Source organism: Macrotis lagotis, chromosome 3 (assembly GCF_037893015.1).
Source record: "Macrotis lagotis isolate mMagLag1 chromosome 3, bilby.v1.9.chrom.fasta, whole genome shotgun sequence".
Taxonomy (NCBI): Eukaryota; Metazoa; Chordata; class Mammalia; order Peramelemorphia; family Peramelidae; genus Macrotis; species Macrotis lagotis.
In genome coordinates this window covers 33,696,096-33,719,484 of record NC_133660.1, presented here as the reverse complement: position 1 = coordinate 33,719,484, position 23,389 = coordinate 33,696,096, and the positions used below count along the sequence as shown (strand labels likewise).

Genomic DNA, 23,389 nt, shown 5'->3' with positions numbered 1-23,389 from the left:
CCCTTCCATTTTACCAATAGAGGAAAACAAGACCCCAAGAGGTGTGTGATTTTCTTGAAATACCCATCAAACTTGGTAATTTATGAACAAAGGACAAAATAGTTCATCTAATCCCGCTTCCAGAAGCCTCCCCAATTCCTTGACATATTAACCTTTTGTCTGATGATGGTAGACTTTTTGGAGGTTCTATCCTAATAGTTGGATCCCATTCTCCTGGGGGAAGGACAATGACTTCATCCAAGAACTCATCAATTCCAGCAATCAGGTCTTGTCTATCCTTTGCTTTGTAGGCAATATCATGGAATACCTATAGGGAAGAGAAGTTTGGGATTGTTTCAGATACGAATTAAGCAATTCATACTATGTCAAAGTTGAGAGGATGGTGGAAGGAACACAGTAACCAATGAGACTTCTCTATTCATTCTCTACTCTGATGCCTCACCCAAGCATGATGGTGGCCTTGATATCTCAAAAGCTCTCCCAGAAAAGTAGAGCAATCAAATAGGTTCTCAGATCCTAGGATCATGGAAGGAACCTCACAAGTCATCTCATGTGATCTCTTCTTTTCCATGTTAGGATATGGAGGCCTATGGAGATTAAGTGACTTGCAAGGTCACACAAATGGTAAATGACAAATGTAGAATTTAAGCCCAGTTTCCTCTCCACATGTATTATTTATGTGACTTCCATGTTGTCATGACTACTAAAATGTAAAACTTTGAAGTCTCTTTATTGACTTTCTTTGGACTACAAGCATTTAGCCAGTAGCTAGCACAGAGTAAACATTGATTTGCTGGTTAGCCATATAATTTTTTCTTCACCAGTGCATTTCCTAAAGACCAACTAAAAATAAAGCAAGGAATATATTCTGTGTCAGTAGAGAGAATAATCACCCAGATGAAATCATAGACCTTTTAAGTGCTGAACTATAAGTATGATGCAGCACAGCAAATTTATCAACTTTCCCCATTGATCCCATTGGTATTTCCTATTTGTTGCTGTTGTTCAGTTGTGTCTAATTCTTCATAATTCCACAGACCATAGTATGCTAATACTGTCCATGGGGTTTCCTTGGCAAAGATACACTGTAGTGACTTGCCATTTCCTTCTCCAGTGGAGTAAGGAAAACAGGGTATTACATTCTAATGGTAGTGATATGTAAGTAAAGTCACATAAAAGATAGATATGGAGAGCAAACTGACTCTGTAGGTAGATTTAAGGACTTGATTAGCTCAGGATCATACAACCAGTAAGTGTCTGAAGTCAGATTTGAATTCAGGTCTTCCTGAATTCAGTGCATTATCCAGGGGACCATCTTGCTGCCACCATTTACTATTTAACATTCAACACTTAAGTTTACAATCCTGTCAACAAGCTCCTTCCTCCCTGACATTCCTCATTTTTTTAGGTTTTTGCAAGGCAAATGGGGTTAAGTGGCTTGCCCAAGGCCACACAGCTAGGTCATTATTAAGTGTGTGAGACTGGATTTGAACCCAAGTACTCCTGACTCCAGGGTTGGTGCTTTATCCACTGCACCACCTAGCCGCCCCCATTCTCTCCTCATTTGACAACTTCCAAATACCCTCTCTATGGAAATGATTCCCAAATTAGTTTTGACTTAGGTCTTAAATTCCAGCTTCACATTTTCAAGGACATGATAAACATTTCTACCCAGAAGTCTAATTGCTATGTCTAGATCAATATACAAAATCCCAAGGAATTAACCTTCCCTATGTCCCCAAATCTGCCCTTTCTTCCACATGCTCCATTTCTGTTCTTAAGGATTAGCATCACTCTCCCACTTACCCAGTTTTAAAGATTTGAGAGTTATACTTAAACTTTACCTCCCCCACCCATGGCCTGTCCTTTCCATTAAAAAAAAATGCAATATTCAATAGCTCATATCTGTCCCCCTCTTTCCACTCCCACTACTCTACTGGAGACCTTCATTACCAGTTCCTCAATATGTTTTATTGTCTATAATTTCTCTCAATTACAAATTATTCATGTTATGACTTGAAGAGTCTGATGTCAAATTCTATCTATCATCTATCTATCTATCTATCTATCTATCTATCTATCTATCTATCTCAGAAACACTCGTTAGGGGCTCACTGTCTGCCTTTCTTATCCTGATTTTCAGTGTCTCTTCTCTGAACTCTTGTGGTAAGTTATTTACTACAGTATGAAGAGGTTGGGTTTTAATTGTATTTATATAGACTGCAGGTGGCATGACAGTGGATAGACTAGAAATCAAGAAGACATGGGTTCAAACCCTGCTTTGGATGCTAAATAGTTATATGAGAGTGGACATCTCTCAATCTCAGGCTCATATCATTCTCTAGAATGGAATGTTAAATTAAATTAAATTAAAATAGACTGAAATCTGGATCCATGGAGGGAGCTTAGGGCAGCTAAAAGGCACAATTCTAAGATAGAATTCTGGGCCTGGAGCCAAGAAAACTCATCTTCCTGAGTTCAAATCTGGTCTCAGGTACTTGGTGTATGACCCTGGGCAAGTCACTTAACCCTGAATGCCTCAGTTTCCTCCTCTGTAAAATGAGTTAGGGAAGGAAATGTAAAACCACTCCAGTATCTTTGCCAAGCAAACCCTAAAAGGGGTCATAAAGAATCAGTCATGACTGAAACAACTGACCAGCAGTCAGTCGGGAGATTATAGATCTCTGACTAGAATTGAATTTTCCAGGCCAAGCAGGGAGACTCTACCTTCAACCTCCAGGGATTTGTACTATGCACCTTGCTACAGGATCCAGTTGAAAAATGAATTAGGCAAAATATGCATAAGAATCCTATCCCTGAAGTAGAAAGTACTGGACCAACAATCACTAGTGAGTCATCAGGAAATTCAGGCTGAGTGTTGAAAACAAGGCCAAGCCTTGAGTATTGCCTAATATTGTGGTCCAAAAGAAAAAGAACAGAAATAAGTAATCAGACAGAGACAAATTTTATACTTATTAGGAGCATGGGAAGGAGTGAAATTTTAACAAATTGGATTGTATAAAGTGGTGGAATGGATGCTAAGGACAGTCAGAACACCTGTATTCAAAAAAGGTTCTGATATTTCATTGGGTTAACCTATAAACAAATTATTTAACAATCATATGCCTCAGTTTCTCCATTTGTAAAACGGAGATAAAAATATTTCTGTCATCTATATCACATGACTGAGAAGTGTTTGGTAAATCTTAAAACTATTATTATAACTGTCATTGGGCAAGATCACAATGAAACAATTTAAGAGCATTTAGTGAGCAGAGAGGGAAAGAGGTGATGGTTCAGTGGAGCTGGAGTCAAGACCTGAGTTTAAATCTGGTCTGAGACACTGACTAGCTGTGAGACCCTGGGCAAGTCACTTAACCCTGGTTGGCACAGTTTCCTCAATTATCAAATGATCTGGAGGAGGCAATGACAAACTAGCCCAGTATCTTTGCCAAGAAAACCACAAATGGAGTTACAGAGAGTCAGACAGGATGGAAATGATGAAACAACAATAATAAAACTATCAATCCCATTTATAAGGACTTCAAAAGGAGTAGATTTTTATAACTTCTCTTGGCAATACATTTCTTTATCTAACAGTTATAGTCAAAAAAAAAAAAGATCCCTTATAGCTACCTTAAGATTTTCCTTCTATATACATCTACTTTTTCAGTTCTCAGTAGAACATTTTTGGTTAGCCGCAGAATATACAGAATGACCTCAAAGTCTTAGGGGAGAGTGAAGTTGTTAAAGCTGATTGTTTATAAGATGGTGAAGCTTAAAAATGCACAAAAACTCTAGAGAAACTGATTCTTAAAGCTTAGGATTAAGTGATCCCTTCAACCTTCTCTTCTCCAGACTAACAAAATAATAGAGCTAGCAAATAAACAGGAAACTATTAGTAGAGATCAAAGCACAAACTACAGAACATCAATATTTCACCTCAGCAAGAAAGTTATTTTCTGTCTTTATATGATGAAAAACTTTAGTAAAGATAGAGAGAAACAGTGAATGGCAACAATGCCAAACTGTCCCCCTTAAGAGAAAAACAGAACCCTAAAGGCAAACATGTTTCAGTAGAGATGGTCATCAGCTGAGGTTTTTGAGGGGTCCCTACAAGATATAATGGATGTCACCCAATAGAATCTCACACTAGTCAGAAGAAAATGGGCAGGACCCCATGAAAAAACCGAGACACCAAATAATTAGCAGACAGAAGTCAGGAGATAATGGCTATGATAGGGTGATCACTGCAAAGAAATGGTATGTGTCCTTATTGAAGGATAAGAGAATTTGAGTTGGAAGGGATCTCAGAGATAACCCTCCCATTCTAAATATGAGAAAACTAAGGCTCAGGTCTTCTGACTCCACAAATGAAGGTTTATTCCATTAATCTCTATTAACTCATTATGCAATCCCCAATGGGGTCTCAGTTTTATCCCCTTTGAAATAGGAGTAATAACACATAGCATAGCATAAGAATTGAGAGAAAGCATCTTAATATTCTGTTCCAACTCACAAGCCTGTGTCATTTCCAAAGCACTCACTGCTGCCCGGTAGCTGCTGCTACATAGTGTTAGAAGTGCTCTCTCTTTTTTAATATACTATTTCTGTATAGAAGTGAGAGAAATAATAGGTTCTTGTAAGATAAGAAAATCCAAAGTAAAACATTGACTTTCTGCAACCTAAGAAAACGATTTTCATTTAGTGGTTTCCCTTAGGTCACTCATGAAGTCAGGATACATAGTTTCACAGAATAAATGTGTTTTCAAAAAAAAAGCATTAAAAAGAGAAATGTTCATTTCCAATGCTTTTAAAAAATTTAAATGCAGAGATTTGAGGTAGGCAAATATTCTTAAGAAATCATTTTAGACAAGGAAAGGAATTGTCATTGCAGCAAAGGATTTAGAAACTGATGCAAAAATAAAATAAGGCCTTGTCTGATAAACTGATGCTAAAAATTAAGCTCAATTTGTGCCATTCCCTAATATGTCATGAAAAAGATCAAAAGGAGCAGCTAGGTATCACAGTGGGCCTGTGTTGTTGAGCCTGGGGTTGGGAAAACTCTTCTTTCCTGGTTTAGATTTGGCCTCCAACACTTGTTGGCTGTGTGACCCTGAGCAAGTCAATTAATCCTCTTTGCCTCAGTTTCCTCTTCTATAAAATAGGGCTAATAATTTTGGAATCACCTACCTCATTTGACAGTTCTGAAAAAAGCCTTTCTAAATCATAGAATGTTGTTTAAACATGAACAATTAATTTTCAGAATCTCATAGATCATAGAATCAGCCAGAAGAGACATCTCAGGACATGAGTCCATTCTGATCATTTTATAGATCAAGTAAGAAAATATTTGGAAAATAAACTTAAAGTACTTCTTTATCCATATACAAAGGGAAGACCTAAGAAATTGAATTATCCCAGGTAACATGGGTTCTAAATGATGGAACTGGAGTTGAACCCAGTTTCTTTTGGCTTCCAGGCTCTAACTCCTACAACACATGTTGCTTGGTGATACCCTTCTCCTCTACCCCCCAAAATTCCTACCTCATCAGACATCAATGTAGCAATGGCTCTGCCAATCTCATGGTAAGACTTGGCTTTTCCCTTAGGACCTAAGAGAATGAACAGGAACCTGTTTGGGGAAAAGAGAGAGAAGAGAAGCAATGATCAGAAAATATTGTGTTCTAAGTTTAAATTATTCAGAAATCATCAAGATATTTAATTATATCAGCCTAGAAAACAGGGCCAGGACCAAATCTTTTTTTTTTCCTTAAGCAAGACTAGGGGTCTGTCATACCAATGATTGGGTATCATAGTTAGGAAGCATACAATTGGTTGCAAGATTTATACTTGAGGAGGATTCCCTTTTCAAATCATTTCCCCATTCTCTTTTAAACTTTCCTTTTTGTCCAATTCCCTAGACTTTTTCAGAACCAAAAAATCAAAACCTAGAAGGTATAATCTTGGTGAGGTTTCAATGGTCTCAGTTTTCCTTGACTGTTCTTTACTCAGTATGGGCAGTGAGAAATGATCTTTCATGTATAATTGAGAAATATTTCTACTAAGACATGTTCAGTCATCATGAGAAACTAGTCACGAATTAAATGATCCTTATACTGCCAACCAAAATGAGGAAAATAGGAGAGATTGTCAAAGATAAGTAAATATAACAAAATAAACCACCACCCCTAAAGAGTTAAAATTCTTTTGTGAGTGTGCTTATTGGTCTCTTTAACTTCATTTTCCAGATAATTCACATAGTTTATTCTAACAAAAACACTTTTTAAAAAATGCTTATAGACTAGTTTCCATTTAGGTTTATCTACCATGATGTTGCAAGCACACTACTTAATGAAACGTTCTAGACCAGAAATCAGGAATCCCTGCATAATCAGTAAGTTGAAATAAGATATTATATGCAAAGTGCTTTGCAAATCTTTAATCAGAGAATCAATACACAAGTATTTGAGGGAGTATGTCAAATGCAGCAGGCACTGGGATACAAGGACAATGAATGAAATAATACCTATTTAGAAGTTTATATAGAAATAAGGAAGGTAATGGTAAATGTGGAATAAATACATAAAGACATTAAACACAAATAAATGTTCAGTAGTTAATAAGGAATTATGGGAAGGTGGGTACAACAATTTGGCAAGTCGACTCTGAGCTACATCTTGGAAGAAGAAAGAAATTCTATGACGTTGAGCTAAGGAGAGAGTGCAGTCCAGAACTGGTAGAAATAGTTAGTGCAAATGTACTTAATTAAGAACCCAAGATTAAGGGGCAGCTAGGATAGGGCCCAATGGATAGAGCACCAGTCCTGTAGTCAGGAAGCCCTGAGTCCAAATTCAGTCTTAGACACTTGATACTTACCTACACACAAAAAGAAATTGAGGTTAAACATATCTAGCATGGGTGAAAAGCTAATGATTTCATTTGTTGGATACGTTGAGATGTCTTCCTGCCTTGTGTCAATTGAAATCTTTAGCAAATATCTAGCTGTGGCAGCATTAAATAGATGGTGAACCAATCAAAGGATGTGAAATCATAGGCCTGGATTTAAATCCTAATTCTACTACTCACTCTATGCCTACCATTGGGCAAGATCTTTTGCTTCCTTAGAATTCAATCTTCTCATCTCTAAAATGTGAGAAAATCTCTTCCAGCCCTGATTCCTATAACTGGAAAAGAATATTGGATAAGAAGTAACAACACCAAAGGGGAGATTGGATAACTCCCTGACTCAGTTTCCCAGGATACATTATTCTATTTTTTCCTAATAGAAATAGAAAATATTATATATTTGAAGAGCAGCTAGTTACAATGTGAATAGAATGCCACAACTGGAATCAAAAATTCTCATCTTCTGAGTTTAAATCCGACCTCACACTCTTAGTAACTATTTAATCCTGGGCAAATCACTTAACTCTGTTGGCCTCACTCTTCTCACCTGTAAAATGAGTTCAAAGAGGAAATGGCAAACACTCCAGTATCTCTGCCAAGAAAACCCTAAAGGAAGCCAAGAGTTGTCAATGGTGTGTATTTCATGGATCTCATCATGTTTTATTGATTTAAAGTACTGCAACATGTATTTTTCTTTGAGCCTCACAAATCTGACTGCTAAAATCACAGAACTCAGTCTGGTGACCTTTTCTATAACTGTTTAATAATAGCTACCTTAACTTACCTTTCTGATAACCCCTGCAATGAGGTTCAGACTCTATAATGTAGACTAAGATCCTTTGAGGAGCCCAAAGTCATGGACATACATAAAGAACTGTTCTGTCTGTGAGCTCTTCAGAGGCAAAAACATTGTTCTAATACAAATCACTTCCCCTTCTTTTTAAGCATGAGAAACTATTCGACATGAGCCAGTAGAAAGGCTGAGTTGACCATTGTGATCTGACATCAAAGCATAAAGGGGACCAGATTAAGAGAATGAGGCATATAACTAGGATTCTAAGACACCAATCCAACAACTAGGGAATTGTCTTTCAATAATGGTGGCCTTGGGGTGGCTAGGTGGTGCAGTAGATAGAGCACCAGCCCTGGAGTCAAGAGTACCTGAATTCAAATCCAGCCTCAGACACTTAATTACCTAGCTGTGTGGCCTTGGGCAAGCCACTTAACCCCATTGCCTTGCAAATAAATAAATAAATAAACAAACAAACAAACAAATAAATAAATAGAAAAATAAATAAATAAAATAATGGTGGCCCCATTCCTGACATCAGAACATAACTGGAATATCTGTCTACCCCATGCCAGGCTTGACTTCTAACTAGATTCATAGAGAAAAGAAATCAGGAAAAAAGAGAAAATACTGGTTTCCTAAGGTTCCCTGTGCCCATAAGAGCAGTGCAAGTGAATGTTGGGGAGGGGAACGGAAAAACTGAACCACGACTCTTAGGAAAAGAGTTCTCATTCTAGCATTCAGGAGAAACTCAGTGGTCCAGTGGCTAGAACACTTGAATTAGAGTCAGGAACCAGAATTCAAATTCGGCCTCAGACACTTACTAGCTGTGTGACCTTGGGTGAGTCACTTAGTCTAAAATAAGAATAATATCAGCTATCACCCAGGGTTGTTGTGAGGAACAAATGAGATAGTATTGGTAAAGTGCTCAGCAAACTTTAAAGAAGTTATTAAAGTTAGTAATTGTTATTATATTTTTCTTATTTTTATATCTACTTTATAATAGCTAGCTTTCTATGTCACACATTTAAAAGAGAGAAGTCCATGGGCTTCACCAGACTGTCAAAAGGGGCTCATGACCACACAAAGATTAAGAACCTCTATGTTTCTTAAGAGAAGTTAAATTTAATCAAAATTATCATTCTAAATCAACATTCAGATCTACCCAAAAGAGAAAAAAATTAACAAGATGGGATACTTTAAAAGCTGAGTCCACTGAGAATAGGCAAGCTATAAAAAGTCATCTCCTATGTATGAACTTAAAATCTAATTTTCCAGTGAAGTCACAGACTCACTTTCTAGTATTATCACTGTTGAAATGACAATAGCAGCTAGCAGGAGGAAAAGCTTGCTCATGAACAAAGGAAGTCATTATTTTAATCGAATTTTAGCACATCTAACACTAAAGCTAAATTAAACCTAGAATGCTTCTCCTGATAATCAGATCAATTTATTTTTCCTGATGTGAGTGGGCATTGATTCAAATAATTTACAAATATAATATTTATAACTACTTAAGAAATGGAAGAATCATACTAAGAAATAACCTACAGGGTTGGTCTCTTTTTTCCAAGCCCACTCTACTGCTATAAGGGTTGTGAGCTAACACCAAGTGCCAGCTGTCACCTTGGAGGGGGGGGAGAAGAAAGTTACCTGGGGCAGAGGGACAAAGGGGCCAGATGTGGCACAGCAATGGAAACATACCTAGCACCTGATATTTTCCCTAATGCATTTTGTAAATGGATTTCTTCTTATCTGCCAGTTCATATCCTGTTAATGGGTCCAGATATAACTCCCTATTCCATAATAAATAAAATATGAAATTCACCCACAATAGAACCTTACTACATATGGATCTCAAAAACATTTTGAAAACTTTAAAATGGTATTTAGATGGGAGATGTTATTATTTTAATGTATCCTTTGTGCTGAATTCTGCAGGGTGAACACCTCATCTTTATAAAATTATATTCATTCAAGTTCCGATCAATATTGCCAATGCAAGAGCAATTGTTTTCGGGTGGCTACATGAGGCAATAGGTTTGTCGATCTGTCAACAAGCAATTATTAAGTGTCCACTAGGTACTAGTAGTGATTCAAGAAAGATAAAGATCAATCTCTGGCCTATGAAAATCTCTCTCTCTCTCAATATGTATATGGATATATATATATATATATATAAACATATACATTATACACATATAAATAAGATATATGGGATAATAATATAATATAAATTATTTCATTATATTATATATAATTCTATATTATCTGTGTATATGTGTATGTATGTCTATATTTATACATATGCATATATATAAAAATAATATGCTGTATTTCCAATATCCCAATATCCTAAATAAGTCCTTGGGCCCTGACCATGATTACAGTCAATGGTGTCAAGCATGTTTGGAAATATTTGAACAAACATATGCAAATGGTACAGGGGAGAAAAACCTAGGTCTTGAGTCAAGAAAATCTGAATTCTAATCTAGTATCAGATATTGACTAGTGGTCTTACTCTAAGCAAATCACTTAAGCTTTGTCTGCCTCAGTTTCCTCATCTATAAAAAAGGACAGCACATACCTATCGGGGTTGTCGTGAAGATCAAATGGGATAATAAGTGAAAGCACTTAACCTCATGCCTGCCTGGCTCACAGTAATTGTTCTGTGTGTGTATCTACTCAGAGAGAGTACTGGATAAATTGGAGATGATCGATAGCTACTGTGAGTAACACTGTGGTGTAGTATCCGAGATACATGGCTTGCTTTTTATGTGTTTGTATGCATGTTTTCTTCCCCATTAGATGTAAGCTCCTTGAGGGCAGGGATTCTTTTTTTACTTCTTTGGGTCTCCTCAGAGTTAAGCACAGTGTCTGGTTTATACCAGACACTTTATCATTGTTTATTCATTTTTTATCCATGTCCGACTGAAAATCTCATTTGGCGTTTTCTTGGCAAAGATACTGGAGTGGCTTGCCACTTCCTTCTCTGGCTCATTTTACAGATGAGGAAACTGAGGTAAACAAAGTAAAGTCACTTGTCCAGGGTCACACAACTAGTAAATGTCTGAGGCCGGATTTGAAGTCAAGAAGTGAACCTTCCTGACTCTGGGCTCAACACTCTATCTAAATGTTTATTGAATTGAATATGAAAGAGAAGTGTTGCTGTCCATAAAGTTGGAATACCCATCTCTATAGCAGCTGAATCTTCTTCAATCTGCTCCAAATTGAGAATAAAAAGGGAACAAAAGAGAACCAGAGAAAGCTAATAGGATTGGGCAACTGAGTACAAGTCCCCTCTGCTCAGAGAAAACTTTCACACCTCATAACCCTAGAAGGAGGAAGAGCAGTTATAACTTTTACAATACAATATATCCTGCCAAACTCTGCTTTGATCATGCACCAGTCATGTTTCAGGATCCAAACTGTTTCATGTCAATGGGCAAATCTTATTTTTAACCAGAAGCTTCCTCTTTGTTAGCAATTTAAGAGTAAACATCAACTTTGTGGAGCCAGAAGGACACAACCCAAGATGATAACTGTGTATGGATAAAAAAAGGATTGCTTTTGTTACTGGCCTCTTTTTCTTATTTATTTACAACCAGAAATAAGCTTCACCTAGGAGATTTTAGAGCCTGCAATTTTGTTTTCAAGAAGCCTCTGCCAGGAGACCTTCTCCCTCAAGCAAGTTTCAAAGTTTTACCTCTATAGCTCATTAGCCCAGGATACAGTTAACCCCTCAACCTCAATCTATACCACACACACACACATTGCCCCATGCTTATAGAGAACCTATGGGACAAGAGGTTCAAATAACATCAGAAAAATTTGTTGTTGTAAAGGAAGAGCATTCCTTTACTCCATTTAACTTACTCCCCAAATATTGTTTTTTTTCTTTCCATCTTCTTCTACCTGCTCCTCCTCCTCATCATCATAACTACCACTACTCTTGCCACCATCATCAGTACCACTACCATCATCATCACCACCACCACCATCATCATCATCACTACCACCACCACTGCTACCATCATCAGTAGCAGTACCATCATTACCATTACTATAATCATCATCATCATTTCACATAGGCAGCTAGGTAGGAGGAAAGTCAGGAGACCTGAGTTCAAATTTTCCCTCAAACACTTAACTTTGTGATCCTGGGCATTTCACTTAACCTCTGTCTGTCTCAGTTTCTACAAATGTAAAATAAGGATAATAATAGTATCTATAGTACCTACCTCCCAGAATTGTTGTGAGGATCCAATGGAACAATAATTGTAAAGAACTTAGTACAATGTCTAGCATATAATAGGTATTTTAATATGTCTATTTCCTTCCCCTCGTGGTTCAACAATTACCGAAGGAGCTAGCTAAGGACTTTCTCTATCCTCTACATATACACATATCTCAGGTCTGAAATACCCTTCTCCTCCATTAGGTGGATAATTGACAATACTTTCAACTAGTCAATATTTCCACAAACAGAATTTATCTTTCCCTTTAAACTGATGTCTCCTTCTTACTTATTCTTGAATGGTATCACCATTCTCTTGTCAACCAGACTGTTATCTTTGACTCTATACTCTCCTTCAATTCTCACAAGTGATCAGTTAGCAAGAGATCAGACCAAATTCTCTAGTGTCTCATACTCCTCCTCCTTCCTTATTCTCATTGCCCCTTCAGAATTATTGCAGCAAATTCTGAAACAGCTCTCAGAGATCAGACTCTCCCACTTCCAATCTGCCCTTCATATCATGCCAGATGATCTACCCTTCGATGGGTTCTTATTGCCTAAAAATTCAGTCTGGAATTCAAGGCTTTCTATAGTCTGGCACCTCTCCTAGAAAAGAATTCATTTTCTGTGCCTTAGCAGGGTAGATAAGATGACCAATGAGATCCCCTATTGATCTAAATCAAAGGTTGTTTTGATTTGTTTGTTTGTTTATTTGCTTAACTCCAAAAATGCAAATAGATTTCAGGGAATCCATGAATTTGAATGAGAAAAATGGCATTTTTGTTTTCATTAAATTCTCCCTAAAACTCGGTATTCCTAATTCATTTATTTAAAAGATATCTTCTGAGAAGGTGTCACTGTTTCACTAGGTGATCCCAAGACATTTAAAAGGTTATAAACTCTGCTCTATACAGAAAAAAAAAAGAGAGATTCAAACCTAAAGTGTAATTAATTAACTTATAGATTAATTAAAGGAAGAAAGTAAAGCCAGAAAAGAGGAGGGGTGATACACAGAAAGAACAAAGAAAGGTAGAATGCCTAGCTGGAGATCAAGGTGGAGATGAGAGTTTTTTGGTGGGGCAATTTTCTAACTTCTGTGTTAAATTGAACATTTTTGCTGTTCTTGAGTCCTTTTGGTTGTTTCAGACTCTTCATGACCTCGTTGGGGTTTTCTAGGCAAAGATACTGGAGTGGTTTGTTATTTACTTCCCTAGCTCATTTGAGTGGGGGGGGGGAGGGTTGCAAGGCAATGAGGTCAAATGACTTGCCCAAGGTCACACAGCTAAGTAAGTATTAAGTGTCAGAGGCCAGATTTGAACTTGGGTCCCCCTGACTCCCAGATCGGTGTTCTATCCACTGTAGTGATCTAGCTGCCCAATCTCTAGTTCATTTTACAGATGGGGAAATTGACGCAAATGGTGACTTGCTCAGGGTTATCCGACTAATAAGTGCCTGAAGCCAGATTTGAAGTAGGAAGAAGTGAATTTCTGACTCCAGGCCAGGCACTCTATCCATGGGGCCACCCTAGCTGCCCTTTATCAATATATTACCTTAGAATACACACACACACACACACACACACACACACACACACATTGTATCTATATATATAAAATTATACTATATGTATAATATATGTGTGCATATATTCTATCTATATATAATTTTATTAAATTATTAAATGTAAGGGAATTTAGAAGGGAAGACACTAGCAATTGGGGTGGGGTAGCAAATGAGATCATTCAAGTGTTAGCTCTGATAATAATAGCAATCATAAGAATGATTATTATTATTCTAATGACTTTTTAAGCCCTGGTTCATGTTCTGTACAGAAGCCCAAATGTGGCAGATGGAAGATGGGGACAGAGAGAGTAGATAAGTGGAGGAGGGGAGAACCTCTAGGTTATTCACACAAAGGAGAGTAAGGAAGGGCAACAAAACTCTTAAATTCCTCCTCTTCTGCTGACCTAAGTGGGGACACTCATTCTCTCTGGATTACAGGCCAAGGGAACTAGAATACATATCTAAATTCCTAAAAAAAAGTACTACAAAAAATCAATTGCCCTTCCACAAATACTCCTTCTCCTTATCTCTTTATCTGAAACTTCCTGATCCCTCTTTTCTCCTTCTTCCTCTCCTACCCCTATACCATTTCCTCTAATTCTCCCTAGGAGGGACTGCTTCATCTTTATCTGTGTATAATGATGGTCAGGAAGAAAAATAAATTAAATAAAACGAATGGCTGAGGGCTGAGACAGTCCATCACGATAACCCCTCCAGGCCTTATGGGATTTCTTTTATTGGATTTTGCAGGATGCAGTTATTACAGATGGCCCTGCATTGCTCAGGAAAGTCAGCTAATGAGGCCCCCCCAATTCAATGATTATAGCTCAAGCTCAATCAGAGGACAGCCAATAGATAATACCATTTCCTGGAAAAAACATGATCATGCAAGGCACAGAATGGTCTAGAAATAGCTCTTTGTTAAATGAATGATGTGTTCTTGGATTTTTTTGGCTCACCCTCTTAAACCACCTGGATTGCTGCTGTTGACCCTTACTAGGATAGCACCTTCAGCCATGCTTACCAGAATAGTGAACAATCACTGATGAGAGAAAAAAAGACTGGCTGAGAGATTATTCTACTCTAGCACATGTAGCTTCCATGATATTGGTAAATCAAACAGTTGTTTTTCTAAAACACATATTTCAATTTTTCTTTTTCTTTGGATATTCTAAAGCAACAAAAATACTTCCCTGTGATCCGGGGTGGGGTGGGGGGAGGAATTGTGTGCTGTATCAGAGGAGGACTTCTCCATACCCACAAAAGATTTCTTCAAGTATGTGATATTCAAGATAAAAATCCAGAATACAAGCTCTTCTTGGGAAAACTGCCTTTACACTACTGTGAAAGTGCTCAACTCTACTTTAGGTTTCCATTGGACTGGATTTCGTAGGGAATTCTTGGATGAGGACACTCCCTGGACAATGTGGACCAGCCCCTTCTCTGTAATATTCTGTGGGTCCAGGGTTGGGCAGTCAATATGCATCAGAAACAGGACCTGAACCAAGGGCTTGCTAGGCCCAAGTCTGGCTCTCTATCCACGATACCACCAAGCTTCTCTCAACAGCATGTATATCATAATTAGGAGCCCTTACATCACAGCCCTCTATAAAATAAGTTCCCTGAGGCTGAGAATCTCATTTCATTTATTTGGCTCTAGAACTAATGGGTGAACATAATTTATATGTCTTTCCATGCTTTGGTTTGGTTTTGTTCTCATGAAGCATCAGAGGTAAAATTGAAAGCCTTTAGAGGCTCTCCTGCTGGTTAGGAGGCCAACCACTCCAACTGGTTTTGGTCATCCCTTATTTCAGACCCTATGTCCATCCCTGCCCTATGTAGAGGACCCAGAAGTCCAAAACATGCTCCATGATTCAAGCAATAACCTTTTTTATTGATTTATTTGCTGACTTATTTACTTATTCATTCATTCATTTGGGGGATTCCAGGTGAACAGGGACCATCTCTTACCGTGTGGGCACTGGAACCTCGGTCAGGGCTCCCAGCATGACGGCCTGCTGTAATCGAACAAAGGCAATGAAAGGGCTCTCCAGGAAGTCCACCTCCCCGACCAAGACGTTGGAGGCCTCTGCATCACGGGGAAGCTTCTTCATGAACTTGTTCTTCAGCTGTATGGGGGAAAGCCAGAAAGCATAGGTCATAGCTCCAGGGAGGAGAACAAGATGAGATACAGCCCAAAGGGGAGGCAGGCAGTCCCTGGGACTTTCTTATCTTATCGGAGCCTAGCCAGTCTATCCTGTCCTATCATGTCTATTCTATCCATTTCATCTCATTTTATCTTTCTTTTTATTTATGTATATTTATGTTAATTTGTTTGTTTTGGGGAGAAATCTAGGTTTCAATGTGGATAGAAGGCCAGGAAGAATTGAGCTTGAATCTTGCCTTAGATCATCTCTAGCTATATGACTCTAGGCAAGTCATTTACTCTCTTTTGGCTTCAGTTTCCTCATCTGTAAAATGAAATATTAAGAGTACCTGTCTCATAGGGCGATAAGTATCAAATGACACTATCTTTCTATCTATCCATCATTCTCTATAAAATATCTATATACATATAGAGTATCTACTGGATGGATACAATGCTTTCTGACAAGTCTGAGAAGATTTACATTTACTGATGAAAAGTTATATAAATACAACCAGGATAACATTGTACATGGTAATAGTCATATTGAAATATGGATTGATTTTGAAATATTTGGTTACTCTTTTTAAGACAAAGACCCAAGATAATTTCAAAGGACTCATGATGAAAAATTCTACCTTCTCCTGATAAACTATGAATGAAGACTGAAGTATATTTTTAACTTCATGTGTCTTGCCTTTATTGATTTTTTTTGCAAGTTTACTAATATTGAGACTATACTTCACATGACTTCCCATGTTTAATTGATATATGCTTGACTTCTTAATGGGTGGGGAAGGGATCAGAAGGAGGGAGAGACTTTAGAACTCATCAATTTTTTTTGTTTGTTTGTTTTTGCAAGGCAATGGGGTTATGTGGCTTGCCCAAGACCACATAACTAGGTAATTATTAAGTGTCTGAGGCCGCATTTGAACTCAGGTACTCCTGACTCCAGGGCCAGTGCTCTATCCATTGCACCACCTAGTTTCCTCTAGAACTCAATTTTTTAAAAAATGAATGTTAAAAATACATGCAATTTTTTTTGAAGCAATACATACAGGTGTCCCAAAAGTCTTAGGGTGGTTTTAAGCTGTTAAAGTTTTAAATCATAATTTGACAGTTTTGATGCTGTTATTGTGTTTTTGTTACTACAGAGAAAATTAATTCAATCCAGCTGAAAGGACCCATCTGCTGGTTTAGGTTTTCTACAGATGAAATCCCATCCCCAATATACAGAGAAGGAGAATGCGATTTGTATGTTTCCCTTCACTGAGGGTTTACTGTAGTCCTTTTCCTGTTTGACACAAAAAGCCTATACATAAGAAATGATGAGCACAATGCTTTCTGACAAGTCTGAGATTTACATTTACTGATGAAGTGATATAAGTACAGTCAGGATAACATTGTACATGGTAATAGTCATATTGAAATAAGGATTGATTTTGAAAGATTTGGTTACTCTTTTTAAGACAAAGACCCAACTAATAAAATTTCCAATGCCAGTGTTAGGAAGAAAGTGGTAGAATCAGCTCCTACTAGTTCTTGAGATTGTTAAGGTATCACTATAGTTATAAATAGCAAAGGCTATTTAAATCAGTTCTTGATTTACTGTTTGATTGACTGTCTAATGTTTTGTCCTTCATGTTGAAGAAGACCATGACATCAGGGAAGTGATGCCATGACAAGCATGAGAATTGAATTTGAAAGAAGGGCTGCTGCTGTGCTAAATCACCAGCCTCACTTTTTTCCTCCAGAGTCATCTGGCCAGATATGAATCAGGACAACTAAAGATGGCCCTGGATGCAAGGCAATCAGGGTTAAGTGACTTGCCCAAGGTCATACAGCTAGTAAGTGTCAAATTTGAACTTGGGTCTTCCTGACTCCAAGACCAGTGCTCTATCCACTGCTGTACTTGACAATCTAAACTTCGGAAAGTGATAGAAAAATGAGGGATAAAAGTCATATTAAACTTATAAATGTGCATTCCCCCCCCACCAGAGAACCAGTTATAAAACAATCCCCAGCACATCTCTGATCTTAGTCTATTCCTATTCTCTTTTAGCATGGAGACACCATAGCAAGACTATCTTTCACACGTTCATAACAACACTCTCTTATTAATCCCTGATGGTTGTATTCAATGACTTATGATTATAGTCATGTGAAGAAGAATCATGTTTACAACACCATCCTCATCATTGAGCCCCCGCTTCACCTCAAGAATCAGCAGGCCCAGACTCTATTATTCTCCAGTCATTAGTCATGTATGGAAATCCTACCCTTCATATCCCAAGTCACTAAGTTAACATTATAACTGCCTATTCATAATGGGGAAAATAATTGCAGGGCTAGCTTCTTAATTTTCAATAATAAATCATCACAGAATCAGGTACATTCATCGTTTGTCATTTGTAACCGCTTCATTAGAAAGAGATCCTATGAATATTTAATGTCCTAACCCTACCTTTTAAAAAAAAGAGAGAAGAAAAAAAGGAATTTCTTTTAAATTTACACAATAACTTTATTATAAATTTAAAAAGAATAGTAATTTGTATATAATGTTTACAGTTCAATGTGCAATCACTTTTATCATATTATGCTATTCAAATGCTTGTATTTTTTCCATAAATTGAAAATAAAATAATTTTTAAGGAGAAAAATAAAATGTCATTGACCCCCCAAATAAATAAAAAATAAAAAATGAACTTGAAAATAAACGTTCATCATTGTCCCATAATTTATATCTTCAATTGCCTTGTTTTCAAATTTATTGCTTCATTCTCTCCAGATATCTCTCCAGAATCTTCAGGTTATAGAATCCTAACTTTAGAGATAGAGAAGGTAGTCTTGTCTTGGATCTCATTTTATACAACTCTTTCCTTTTAGAGATGAGGAAACTGAGACCCACAGTGTTCAAATGATTTTGCCCAAAGGCACAGAATTAGAAAATGGCAGAGCTGACATTTGAACCTGGAGTCTTTGAACCCAGATCCAATCCTTCTTGTTCTCTCCATTCTGGCCTTGCTAGCTTCTCAGTGCTCTATAACTTTATCTGAATATACATTTTTTTTCCCAACTTAATAACTTGGTATTTTAACTATTCTTCTGTCTTCTTCTCATTTGCTTGTTTCTCTCCCTTGCCTATCTCCTTACTAATTTCATCCTGAATACAGATTACAATCTGACTCATTCACCAAACTCATCAAATAGGTACAGAATCTTTATAGGTCTTTATAGATTTATTATTTGATTGATTGCCTAGATTTAAGAAGATAATGGGAAAATGTTGGGGGATGGAGCAGATTAAACTTTAAAGGCTATTGTGCATATTTTTTAAGCTAGCTGATTGTTAAACACTTAACCAGCACATCCCTAATCTCAATCGATTCCTGTTCTCTTTAAGCATAAAGCATGTCTCTCTTTCATGCAATCGATGTAGGATTCACCCTGCCCTGATGGCTGAATTCAATGTCCTATATCTTCTTTTGTTGAGTTTTTTTTTTCAGTTCTATTTCAGTCAAGCCCATTTGGGCTTGGAATGGTTTCTCATTTCCTTTTCTATCTCATTTTACAGAAGAGGAAACTGAGGCAAACAAGGGTGAGTGACTTACCCAGAGTTACATAGCTAGTAAGGGTCTGAGATCAGATTTGAACTCAAAAAGATGAGTCTTCTTGACTCCAGGTCCAATAATCTATACACTACAACATCTAGCTGCCCTGTCCTATGTCTTACTTATTTGCTAAACTCACTGAAAAGGCTTATAATTTTTATAGGTCTTGTGGGCAGTTAATAATCTTGTTGCTAAGCACTTACTTCCTTCTGCAGCAGAAGATAAGTCTATGATGGTATCTATGCATCTCATATAACTAGAAATGAGTGAAGGGGAGAGAAGAGCATGGTTTGTTGGTGAGAAAACCAAGAATTAGAAAGAAGCGTTGAGATGCAGCATAATATTCTAAGGGAAAGTTATCATTTTTTTAAGCATAGAATAGAATAGAAAAGGGAAAAAGTTAATAGGAAATCTACCTCCTTAACCCAGTAGAGGGGGATCCACATATATTGGAGGTTAGATTCAGAGGATTACATGAACTTATTAAATATTTTGATAACTATTTACATCTTATTATTTACAGTAACAACAATAATGTTTTAAGAGCAACTTTGAATGACTAAGTAATTTTTGACTATTACAAAAATCCAAATTAACCACACAAAGCCCATGTTCATCCAAAGAAGAACTGATAAAAAGAAGCATGTAGAGAATGGAAAAAATTATTTCTTTTGTAATAATATGCACTTTATTTTCTGTCTTAAATAATATTATTCTCTGGAGTTTACAGGCTTCTTCCTAGATGAAAAAGAGTCCAAGACTAGGAAGAATGGTCCATGTTTGCCAGGAAATATCATTAAGGCACAGTCCCTAATCCCTTTTCTACCTTTCTCTTGTCCTAAAGATGTTCCAGCATGGAAGACCAAGGATTACCACTCAGAGGTAGGAAGGAAGGGAGGGAGGGAGGGAGGAAGGAAGGAAGGAAGGAAGGAAGGAAGGAAGGAAGGAAGGAAGGAAGGAAGGAAGGAAGGAAGGAAGGAAGGAAAGGAGGGAGGGAGAGAAGGTCGGAAGGAGGGAGGGAGAGAAGGACGGAAGGAGGGAGGGAAAGAAGGAGGGAAGGATGGAGGGAAGAAGGAGGTAAAAAGGAAGGAAGGAGTAAAGCAAGGAGGGAAGGAGGGCAAGAGTAAAGCTAAAGCAAGGAGGGAAGAAGGGAAAGAAAGAATGAAGAAAGGAAGGAAAGAGACAAGGAAAGAAATATGTCATTTATTTTCTGTGGTTAAACAAGTATAGATTGGTTTTCTAGGGCCAGACTGAAAATAAAATAACTAGTTGCCAAAATTTTCTGTTAATAATGTAATTCCTTAATGGGCTCTCATTTTTTGTAAAATGGAAAATGAGGACCACAATCATGACTAGTTTTCAAGTATGCTTTTAAAAGTGTTCTCTTGCTGTGGTTGAGGTTATCCATGAAGTTGTGAGGGTGAAGACCACTTTCATTGTCCACATAAGACATTTGACTAGAGACTAAAATGAGACTTGGAAACTGGTGAAAATTGAGTAGAAAGGAAAGTGGTTTTATACCAGGCCTGCAGAGTACGCAGTTGGTCTATTTAATCATCTATTATGTCTTTGGTACTTTACATTTATGAAGCCATAAGGTTCTGCTGAATTCCTTGGGGTATGAATGAGATTAAAGAAGCCCAGTGTAAAAAAATGATAAGAACCCATTTTAGCCAAGGAAGGATGCTGAGAGTTTCTATTACTATTCATATTGAACAATTTTCAATTTGAATTTACTCCATAAGAAATACAATTTCAAAATGAAAAGCATTCCCTAGAAGCCTAAAAATTGTCTTTCTAATCTCCACTTCCAAATATAGTCATCTTATCACCATGAATGTAAATAACTCAGCAAAGTAGCACATTTGCAAAGGATATTATGCCAAATACAGTATTAATACAATTCATTCATCTGGATTTTCTAAATAGGAAGAAATTTCAAATTCTGACCTAGTTCAAAAAGCAATAACCAACCACATTCTTAAGTTTTCTTATGCATTTCAGATTAATTTTTCATTTAAGTAAATGATTAGAACCTCCCTAAATCCCAGTTTCCACATCTATAAAATGAAGAGGTTAGACTCAGTGAAGTCCAAAGTCCCTTTTAGCTCTAAACTGAAATCTGTGAGTTTTTAATCTTTTGGGTACAAACTCATGTTTCTGTTTGTACTAGGTGGGCCAGTCATGTAGTAAGAATAAGGGAGAATCTATGGGGCATTCCATGAAATTCATTGATATTCATGTCATCAAAATATTTAGAGAAAGACCCCCTCCACCAACATGCTGAGTGAATCCCAACTGGGGTGGGGAGAAGGATCTAGGAAAATGAATGAAAAAGAATCACACAAGATGAGTGGAGTAAATGAATGAATGGATAAAATACTAGAGTCAGAAAAATATGAGTTCAAATCCAGTCTCAGATACTTAAAGCTATGTGATCCTTTCTTAATTTCCTTGTCTGTACAGTGGGAATAATAATTGCACCAATTTCCCTAGATTGTTGTGAGGATTTAAAAAAATTTGAAGTGCTCTGCCAACTTTGAGGCACTATATAATGCTAGCTATTTATTATTATTTGATCACTGAGATCACAGAATTAAAATATTAAAGTTGTCCCTTCAAATAATAAGCATCAGTAAAGAGGGTGATGAGATTGGGATTATTGCTCGGTTGTGAGCTCATTTGGGATTTTCTTCTTTTCCAGTTCAATCTAAGGATAATTCTTCACTGAAACAAAGGACTTTAATATCATCTCATCATTTGATTCTCTTGATTAAAAAAAATACTATCCACTTCTAGAGAGAGAACTTTAAAGCTGACCAAATTTTCTCTCTTATTTTTCTTGCATTTATTTTTCAATACATGACTAATATGTTTTACATGATGCTATATGTGTTTCTCAGTGGGGAGGGGGGAAAGGGGAAAAGAAGACTTGAAACTCAAAATAAAAATAAAAATTTTTAAAAACAAAGTAGTAAAGGACCTTTGAGTCTGAGTTTTCCAGTTTCCCTTGAGTACCTTTTACTGGGACACATCCTTGCCCCCCACACACACACACACACTTTAGGCGGTGTACCCAGGACACTTTTAGTTCAGTGACACTATTTCAGCTATTTTGTTTTTATACTTATTTATTCCACAGTGACTTCTGAAAAGTTGATACTGATAAAACACAACAGGGAGACTACTAAAGGTCCATGCCTTTACTTCAATTCATCTGTGTTGGGGTACCTTAAAAGAATGCATAAAGCATAACAAGTTATTTAATACATGAAACCACAATATGCCTTCATTTGTTTCCATTGTTGACGTTCTGCTGGCTATTCCTAATTCATATTAAGCTCTTAAGAACTAAGGACTCTCAGGGTGGCTAGGTGGCGCAATGGCTAGAGCACTGGCCCTAGAGTCAGGAGTACCTGGGTTCAAATTCTGTCTCAGACACTTAATAATTACCTAGCTGTGTGGCCTTGGGCAAGCCACTTACCTCCATCTGCCTTGCAAAAAAACCTAAAAAAAAAAAACTAACAACTCGTGGTTAGTAAAGAAGAAATAAATCAATAAAAATGTTGTCAGTCATAAAGATGTTTGTGGCTGAAAGATTTTTTTTAACCTGTTTCAAGGATGAGTCAAATTCTGGCCAGATGACAATTATACAGTTTAGTTTTTAATGCCACCTTGGAAAGATTGGCAAGGGAAAGTCATTTACAAAACGGAACTTTATAAATAAAAGAGACAGAGTGCAGGAGGATTTCGTATATCCAGATACTAACGAACTACACACAATCCAGATCACAAAAACTCAGATGATACAAGGACAACAATTCTCTTTGGTGTGACAATGTTTGAATCCCTCCCAGCACAAGAATCTATTCTCCAGGTTACTTGACAAATGTTTGTCTAGACATTATTACATACTTTCAATTGTAGAGAAATTATTGCCTCATAAGGAAATCTATTTTATTGGATGTTCTTAATTATTAAAAAGTTTATGCTTGGAATGAACTGAAATCTGATTCCTTGTACCTTCTACCAGTGGCATTCTATCCTCTGAAGTAGCTTATAATAAGTTGAATATTCTTATGAAAATAAGATCATAGACTAGATCCATTGAATCCAATTTTCTCATTTTACAA

General features: G+C 37.0%; 1 protein-coding gene across 8 annotated transcripts in view; it reads right to left on the bottom strand.

The window, feature by feature from the left end:
* SLC4A4 (solute carrier family 4 member 4) overlaps positions 1–23,389 on the bottom strand; it is a 401,810-nt gene that overhangs the window by 108,873 nt on the left and 269,548 nt on the right. For all 8 annotated transcript variants that reach the window (XM_074228425.1, XM_074228424.1, XM_074228430.1 and 5 more), the window contains 3 exons: positions 15,471–15,628; positions 5,548–5,635; positions 153–307 (listed from right to left, as the gene is read on the bottom strand). In XM_074228425.1, coding sequence (XP_074084526.1) covers positions 153–307; positions 5,548–5,635; positions 15,471–15,628 — 401 coding nt within the window. The remainder of the gene's footprint in view (positions 1–152; positions 308–5,547; positions 5,636–15,470; positions 15,629–23,389) is intronic.